The sequence below is a fragment of the Abramis brama genome (assembly GCF_963993115.1).
Source record: "Abramis brama genome assembly, chromosome: 2".
NCBI lineage: Eukaryota > Metazoa > Chordata > Actinopteri > Cypriniformes > Leuciscidae > Abramis > Abramis brama.
Window position 1 is genome coordinate 32,911,720 of NC_139964.1, and position 9,630 is coordinate 32,921,349.

Genomic DNA, 9,630 nt, shown 5'->3' on the forward strand with positions numbered 1-9,630 from the left:
TCCCCCTCTCCTCCCCCACCCCCAAAAATACAAGTGACTAAATTAATAACATTGTGACATTTTTATAAATAGAACTACAAATGGCAAGGTTATTGGTCGTAATTAAAATTCCACATTTTACAATTATTCTTCAGTCAATACAGATAATAAAATGATCAAAGACGTATCCGCCGCCAAACATAAAAATAACATAAGGGATAAAAGTGCATTTGCAATATCCAAAACTGTCCTTGAAATGTAGGCAGAATTAACAGATAATTAAGCTTTCCAGGTGCTCTTAAGATTGAATCATGTTTTCTGCAGAGGTCGGCCGGCAGCAAAACCAAATTGGCATATTTTGTATTTTGTTGTGCCATTCAGTTAATGCATTTTTTGTTTGTTTGTTTAGATGAGCTTCTAAACAGGATTTGAATTAACAAATGCAACATGACTTACTTTCATAAAAATCCTGGGTGGTTATTAAATTATGATAAAAAGGTAAGTGTAGTAATGATTTCAAATGTATTTTTAACTTGTATATTAGACCCCTCTTATTAGTTCAAAATGTTCATTTAGCAATAAACTGGCACACAGCAAATGTCCAACAACACCAAGGTCAAATGGTCTACATGTAACCCGCAATTGGCAATAAACAAAACACAACAAAGCTTGAAATGTTTTCTCAAAATGATGACGAAAATTTGATTTTCATGATAAATACATTTTTAGAGAAGGAATTACTGGGATTATGGCACAACCAACTTCAAATCCGAATGCCCCTTCCATTTCCGTAACTGCTACACACATTTCCATAGACTCTCCTCTCAGTTAAACCTATATGGTACTCGTCTCACTACTCATTTTACACATCCCCTTAATTTATTTTACAAATTATTAGCACAAAATTTTGGATGAGGAGATGACAAAAGAGATCGGCACTAAGAGGTCTTATTTTAGGCACAGAACTAGATGAGAGGTAATGAACTTTTCCTCTTGGTCCTTTTTTTTTGTGTGTGTGTTCCAGCAGAGGTGGCATTTGTTGTGGAAGGGAAGGGAACGGGAATCTCTATGAGGTTTGGCATTGCACTCCTCCAGAAGAGTGAAAGTCTTCCTCTTCTATATAGTGGTAATGACTGCGTTCATGGGTCGGATCACAGTCTTCAAGGTCAGCATAAATATAGAGGTCATCATCCATTCCTTCAGGCTCAATATTTGCCTGTTTTTCAGGTAGGTACCTTTCTAACTCCTTCAGTTTGTTTAATGGGAGGAAGTTCTCTTCAGGGAAGACAACCTTAAGAAGAAAAGTAGTGCAATTAGCCAATGAACAAATCAAACAAAAGTAATTAAAATAGCTCAACACAAATACTCCAAATTCAACTGAAAATGCCACTTTTAATGACTTCTGCAGTCTCAAAATTATTCAACCCCTTCATGGCAAGCATCTTTAGTACTTAGTAGAACACCCTTTTGCTGTTATGACCAGCTGCAAACGAGATGTATAACCAGACACCAACTTCTGGCAGCGTTTCCGAGGAATCTTAGCCCATTCCTCATGAGCAATGGCCACCAGTTCAGTGATATTCTTGGGTTTGCGTGCTGCAACCGCCTTCTTCAAATCCCACCAGAGATTTTCTATGGGGTTTCTTTTCCCCCCACATTTCAAACATAATTTTAACCAAACAGGCATTATTACCGATAAGGCTCGAAATGAATGGATGAATGAGGCATTTATATAGCGCTTTCATATATACTACTGTTCACCCAAAGCGCTTTACATTCATATCAAGGGATTTTTTTTCAATCTAGTTATCAATGTTTATGTGTGTGTCTGCAAGTATGTCTGATATATACTGTTTATTTATTTATTACACGGCTCTGTGGAATACTTGATTCTGATTGGTCAATCCCGCCATCCAGTGGTATGTTATTCCCAGATAACAACCTCTCAAAGCAGACAACGCAGGCTCATCCGGGTTACTTAAGTCAGCAGCACTATACATTGCTAGGAACGTTTTTTCTTCGTGGATTTTTTTGCATTTGGTGAGCTAATAAATTATTCAAACTCAGTCGAATCAATATTTTGTGTACAGTTATTTAATTATGCCTCGCTCTCTCTTGTTTCAAACAAATGCAGCTGCTGCCATTTTGTGACTATTGTTTTGTACACTGTTGGATTATAAGATATGAACAGGTACGATTTTAAAACAGTTTAATCAGAAATCAATATCTCTTATCTCCATAATTATCATATCTCCATGGCGAAATGCTGTGTAATAAATGGTATGACTGTATACAGTATCTCTTAAATCTCCGTCTAGTTTGAACTTGCCGCGCTAGCCACTGCTCTCTCCGCGGAAGTGTCTAATTATTTACTTATGTGGCAAGTAGCCGTGTAATAAGCGGGATAATGTACATCCCGCCGGTTGTTTTCTCAAAAGAACTCCCTTTGATATATATCAGGTTTTTTACTGTGCAGGATTTTCTGTAGTTTAAGTTTTAGCAATTTGTGAACATATTCAATAATAGGTACTCACGTTGAAAAGAATGATGAGCTTCCCTTTCTCAAATGGCCGACGGTACAGAGGCATCCCCTCATTCAGAACACATTTCTTATCTCCAGGTCTAATCAGCTCTCCTATTAATGCAACAAAGAATGACAATACATTTGCTTTACACATCTACAGTTTATATAACAGTTATATCTGCTCTGCTATTAAGATTAATTAAACAACTAGCCAAGCTTCCAATTGGTAGTTTCTACTTTCCAAATGGCTCAGGAGTGAATTGGGAAAAATATCAGAACCAGTTAATCCAAAACAAGGTAGACCAGCTTGAGCACTGCACAAGTTGGATGTCTGGTAATATACAAGGTCAACAAGACACTAAGGATTAGAAACCCTGGAGAAGGCAATAGCAAAAGTGACCATATGGTACACCATCTGCCAAGGTGACATACTATCAGCGCCCTGGCATCCTCCCCGAGCCAGAGCATCACTAAGAGTGTATATGGTTACAGGTTTGAGACAGAAACTTCCATCAGCCACCATCATGCTACAGTATATGCCATCACTCACTGATCCACCAGCACTGACTCACAATAGTGCTGATGTTATGGAAACCTGAATGTAATGCTGGAATATGCATGCAGGATGGTTTACCTGGATGGGATGTGATGAGTAGAGTTCTGTTATCCATTGTCTTAATGGGTTTTTGAAAACCGCATAATGACTCTACTAACTGCACCTCCATGTTCATGATGAGGTCCTCTCCTTGTCTGAGAAATGTTAAGTATATACATTTTTATGCTTAACACATAATATCTACATGTTCACTCCCTCATTTACCTTCTCTAAATGACCAAGTACTGTAAAAGGCTGCATCATATATAAAACAGAGAAAGCATGACACCAATATTGAAAAAAATAAATGAGACAGTACTGCCCTCTACAGGACACTACAATCAATGGCATGCCTCTGAAAATAATCAGTACTAACATTAAACTGTAATATTACCAGCATTATTTGCCATAAAATAAAAAACAAAACCGATTACAATAAGAAACAGAGTGATTTTACCTGGTGAAAACCAAGTGGGCTTTCTGATCTAAGACAATGATGATGTCTCCAGGTTCAAGGCCAGGCTCCTGGTCCCCCTCTCCATGGAACACTATTTTCTGTCCATCTTTCATACCTGCAATAACACACAATCAAGCATAAACAAAAGCAACCAGCTGCAGAAAACAAGTGTTTTGGAGTGAACTGTGCTTTTCTTATTGCGTCCTATTATTTTATAGTGCAGTCAATCGATAACATTTTCTGAATTAATCGCGATTCGCGAATCCAACATTAAAGTTTTAAATATATTTTTATATTGTAATACTTTCACAATGAATCTCCAAAATAATGTAGAAACAATATAAAGACAGTATATCTTAAATATTTGTTTAATTACATCTTTTACTAAGCACTATGAATGAAGGACAGTATCACTGATGTCTCTATTACACAAATTCTTTTTTTCCAATTTTAGCCATTCAACATTACAGTAAAATTAAAAGCTATCAATTGTATTATTTAATAGGCTTTAAAAATACAACCTTATTTTAAGTGGACTTCACATAAACCCATTGTTATAAATGTCACATTTAGCCGTGCCCTTTACAATATCAGGGCTCAACACAAAGGTTTTTTTTTCTACTGGTCCAGGTGGGCTGGTTCAGATTCAAACACTGCACAGTCTTCACGGCATAAATTATAAATTGAATATAGATTAATCCTTATTAAAGCTACAAAGGTGATTCAGTCAAGAGCAGTCATTGATTTTCTCTTTGTGTTTGATTAACATTAATGACAGAAATCACAGCAGCAGGTTTATTAGGCTGCTGTCACTTTAAGACGCACATGATGCGAATCTGACACACATCCTATTTTCTCACAACTCTATACATTAATTTAAGACTTTTTAACTAATTTAAGATTGTGCTTACGAGGATACTTAACGTGTTAATTTTGACAGCCCTAATTATTACCTTTATCAATGTGCACCTCCAGAATCTTCTTCTGTCGTAGTATCTTGCGACCAGCACATGTTTTGCAGCGGTCGCGGTGTCCAAGTCGCTGACCTTGCCCCTGGCAGCCGGTGCAGACTGTTGATATCTGCTGTACCATGCCAGGTGCTAAGTGATGAAGTCTGACCTGGACACCCACCCCACGGCACAATGGACACACTTCTATCACTCCTTTACGGCCTCCACGACCTGTAGTAAAACATCCAGTAAAAAAACTATCCCAAAAAAAAAAAATCCAACTATTAAAATGCTACCAGAAAAAACAAGGCAGTATAATTGTAATACAATGCTTATAAACACACTACCATTCAAAAGTTTGAAGTCAGATAATTAAAAATAAAAGAAAAGAATACTTTTATTTAGAAATGATGCATTAAATTGATCAAGTGACAGTAAACACTTTTACATTGTTAAAAAAATTCTATATCTAATGATGCTGCTCTCTTGAACTTTCTATTCATAAAAGAATCATGAAAAAAGTATCACAGTTTCCACAAAAATATTAAAGCAGCACAACCATTTTCAACTGTAATTATGATATTGAGAACATCATGTTACACTAAAGACTGGAATAATAACATTATAATAAACTCATTATTACCTTCACACTTGTCACAGATTACGTTCTTCTGGACAGCAAGTTTCCTGGTGGCTCCATTATAAAGGTCCTCCAAAGATACTGTCAACTGATGCACTACATTCTTTCCTGTGTCAGGAACAACAAAAGATCTCTAAGAGACTTTGGCTGGCTAATTTATAGATTTCTCCAAGTGCAAAGTATTTATGTGAGCCAATTCGAACATTTGATCTCATCTGAAGTGTAGACAAAATTTTAACTTGTGAAAAAATTTAATTTAAACCTGTATATTTTATCATTTTTAAAATGTAAACAAAAACATAAAGAAGAGAACAAGATAAGAAATATTTATTCTGTACTATTTTAGGTTACTAATAACTTGGGTTGGAAATTAAAAATCGATTCCAATTCTGGAATACTTGTTATAAAATTAAACTTTTGATTCCACTTATCGATTCCTGTGTGTGCATGTTAATGTGATTTTAAACCATTCAAGCCAAAGACACGAAAGAGAACTCAATTCGGCATGCAAATACTGAATTGAGACTTCATTGCGTCTTCTTGTGCTTGAACAGAGAAACACACACAAAATGATGTAAAAATATCCTCGTAAACACAGTCAGTTATGTCTTTAGTCAACGTTAACAGTTGAGAAAGAAAAAGCATATGTAACAGACAGTATCAGCATATTGGATCCGTGCATTATGTCTTAAAGTGACAGCAGCCTAATGTTCCTGCTGCTGTCTGTGTTATGACTGCTGAAAAGATAAAAAAAACTATGCAGTGTTATTTTACATTTGATTTCAATTACTGAACTTTGTTCAGTTGTATTTATTTGTGCTATTGCTAATTTGCTTATTTGTTCTTATTGTATTACAGACTGTAAACTTGTCTCTAAGAATGTTTAAAATGTATATTAGTCTAGTTTAATAGTTAGTTGTTCTTTAGGCTGCTGATTTTTGTTCAAGGTATTCAGCTGCAACAGAATGTTTTGCAAAAAGATACAGAATAAATATGTTTGATATCTAAATGTTTGATTTTATTTACCATATTGGAATCAAAACTGGGAATTGATAAGAATTGGAATCGATAAGCATAATCGGATTTGGATTCGCTAAAATTTAAAAGATACCCAAGGAATAACATGGATGATCAGGTTTCGCAAAAATTGTGGAGTCTGTAGCCTAGAGAGAAACATGACTTACCTCTCCTCTCCCTGTGCATGTGTCCCCCTCCTCCAAAGAACAAGTCAAAAATGTCCATGGGGGAGCCAAAACTTGGGCCTCCACTTCCTCCCTCCTTAATGGCCTTCTCACCTCCTCTGTCATACACTTCTCTCTTCTTGGCGTCTGACAAAACCTCATATGCTTGAGAGATCTGTTTAAACTGAAGGCAGAGAATAGTGAAAATCCAAACTCACGGTTCAAGCATTGAGAGCACCCAAGATCTCTAAACTGTATATATATATATATATATATATATATATATATATATATATATATATATGTAGGCTATGTATGTATATATATATGTATGTATAATTCCAAATTATAAAATCACACATAGGCTATATAAGGGAACTGACAAAATATTTTCCAAGTAGATATATATTATAGATCATATATATATATATATAAAATTACAGACAGAGCATTATTTATTTGGGCACAAGAAGCGCTTAAATTTAAAATAAAATGATAAAATCTGGCCTTGTATGATACACATTTGTATAGTTTATTTGGGTCACTTTATATGACAGCAACACAGAAGAATCTGCAAAGCTATCTTCTCAAGAAACTGTAATATGGAATAATGTAGACAGTAATGATACAAAAAAAGAGTAACAAACTTACCCTTTCTCCCTCTGTTGGGTTTTTATCTGGGTGATATTTCAGTGCCAGTTTACGATAGGCCTTCTTCAGCTCTTCAGAGCTAGCATTAGGCTTTACACCCAGCATATCATAAAAACCAGTCTCTTTCACCATAGTTGCCCTCAAAACAGGTTAATCTGGTCAGAAGAAACATTAAAAAAAAAAAACACTGAAGAAAATTACACTTGTAACTGTTCAACAATTAATTCATGACTATTATTAGTGTTAATCTAAACCTTGCCCATATTTTCAGTCTCGTAATATCAACAGTACAATTAAACTCGATTAAAATAACCATAACATTCACAAAAAATTAACTTGACCAAGCGCTTTAAAACAATTGATTTCGATTTATTAAAATAATGTTATTGCATGAGTCACGTGATTTTCGTCTTTGCTTGTTTTTCTACAAAATCCTGGCTTTTAGTAACATAAACCTCGTGGCAATACATTTAATTTCGGATGATTTTGAAAATTCTATCGACACAGCAAAGGTCTATCTTGTACCGTGAAATATGGTGAAATCCCTTCTCGTCTTATGCCTCCGTGTACTAAACAAGAGACTTCCAGAATCTTCCAGCAGCGCTCTACATCTTCTTCTTGTGGAGCGTTATTGAACTTTGATTGCAGTGCGACCTATTTCTGCCACCTACTGTACACAGTGACGTATGACAGGCAGTGACGAGCAGCTGTTTCATCATCAGCATGGTGCAGTCGACAGCATGTACTTTCTGGATACAATCGTGACACAGCACGTCATCAGTATTTTAATTAGCTCTCCCTAGGCGATGATACTGTTTTAAAGTGGATTCCCTCTTATGTGTTTTATTTATAATTCATTAGCGTTTAGTTCACAAACTAAGTTCTCTATAATCTCGATCGAAGTTAACATGCTTTATCAGTATTCATATGCTATGATTCCATTTCAGTTACTCATTTGCTCAACTGTTTGTGGTTTAAAAATGAAAAATTATAACTCTCAGTGACACCATTGTTTTAGTTATTTTCCTTACACTACCGTCACCTTTTTCCTGGCGTCAGATCGTTGATTTGTGTAAATGTTTCCTAGCGTCAAATCATTGACTTGTGTGTCTCATGAATGCATGAGTTTTTTCTTCACATTAAACAATCAAAATCAGCTGCTAGATTCAAAACTTTGTAAAAAAAAAAAAAGTGTACCGCCCGAACAGGGACTTGAACCCTGGACCCTCAGATTAAAAGTCTGATGCTCTACCGACTGAGCTATCCGGGCTTCGACAACATCGTATGACATAGCGATTTCTATTTCCTCGACTACACGAATATGTAGTTGCTCTAAACACGTTAGGAATTTGAGGAAATTACCATGTAATTTATATTACGAACGCTTAGAAATTTCAAATGAATTTTTCGCATTCTTTAATATTTTTAAAACATGGAACTTTTTTAACGGTCGCAACAAGTCGAGCGGTAACGTTAGCTGCCCCTGCCACCGAAAGATTTCACTCCTACTGATGAAATGTTTGAACAACTGTTTTTTTTTCTTCTTTTTTTTTTCAAAAGATTGATTTTCAATGTGAAACTATATGTTGTATCTAATGTAAATATGAGCATTTATATTTTAAAATTCCAAACAAGTTTATCTATTTCTGTTTGACAGGCTCCATAGCTCAGGGGTTAGAGCACTGGTCTTGTAAACCAGGGGTCGCGAGTTCAAATCTCGCTGGGGCCTCACTTCCGTTTTGTGCTGCCAATCCCATTTCGAGAATTTAAAATATAAAACAAGCTAGCTTTCGTGAACATTACACACCGAATTCATAATTCATTTGCAATTGTTTTTGTATTAAGGATACCGCCGCCAGTGATTCTGGAATATTTACTTCAGACAAGGTCTGTATAGCCTATAAATCACTGCATTGTGTTATTTTTTTAAAATATTTTATAATTTTAGGAGCCCAACAGGACCCTTTCTTTGATGACTATTGCGCAAAATGACAAGTAGCCTAGTGCTCCGCTATGAACGATAGATGGCACTAAAATGTTAATCTACAAGGAACTTCGGGTCTTCAACCAAAGTGTAACAAAGCATCATTTCATTGCCTGATTTGTTTTGATATGCTTATTTATTTTTCCACAGCAAATGTTAGATGCAAAGTATTTCATGCAGAATTGAATATTTTCCTCAACAAATACAGATTTTAATATGTATATCATATTGTAATATTATCAAATTTGTCTGCTCCATGGCACATATTTTTTTGCATGGGAACTTGATTGTTGTATTTATTTTCAGGATTTAAAACATGAATTGGGCAATAAAATATTCTAGATAGAAATACAAATAAAAAGTTTTAGATAATTGCGACTTTTTATCTCACAATTTATCGCACAATTATCTAACAGGTTACATCTCGCAATTGCGGTTTATTGTATCAGAATTGCGAGATATAAAGTCCAATTCTGAGGAAAAACGTGGCGCTACTGTGAATTAGGTCTATTCTGACTTTATAACGAAATTCTGAGAAAAAAATAGTTTATATCGGTTTATATCTTGCAATTCGGAGAAAAAAAAGTCAGAACTAGCAATTGTTAGGGGGAAAAGTCCGAATTGTGAGATAAAAACACGCAATTATGTTTTTATTTTTTATTCAGTGAT

At 35.2% G+C, this 9,630-nt stretch overlaps 1 protein-coding gene across 1 annotated transcript; it reads right to left on the minus strand.

Moving 5' to 3' along the window:
• Positions 1 to 46: 46 nt before the first annotated feature.
• dnaja1 (DnaJ heat shock protein family (Hsp40) member A1) lies at positions 47 to 7,642 on the minus strand. The gene is made up of 9 exons (XM_084106766.1): positions 7,503 to 7,642; positions 6,978 to 7,132; positions 6,330 to 6,510; positions 5,149 to 5,253; positions 4,509 to 4,736; positions 3,556 to 3,670; positions 3,138 to 3,253; positions 2,514 to 2,614; positions 47 to 1,270 (listed from the first exon to the last, which is right to left on the minus strand). Exons 2-9 carry the CDS (start codon positions 7,107 to 7,109, stop codon positions 1,046 to 1,048), a joined length of 1,203 nt encoding a protein of 400 aa, XP_083962892.1. The 5' UTR covers positions 7,110 to 7,132; positions 7,503 to 7,642; the 3' UTR covers positions 47 to 1,045.
• Between the last annotated feature and the right edge of the window lie 1,988 nt (positions 7,643 to 9,630).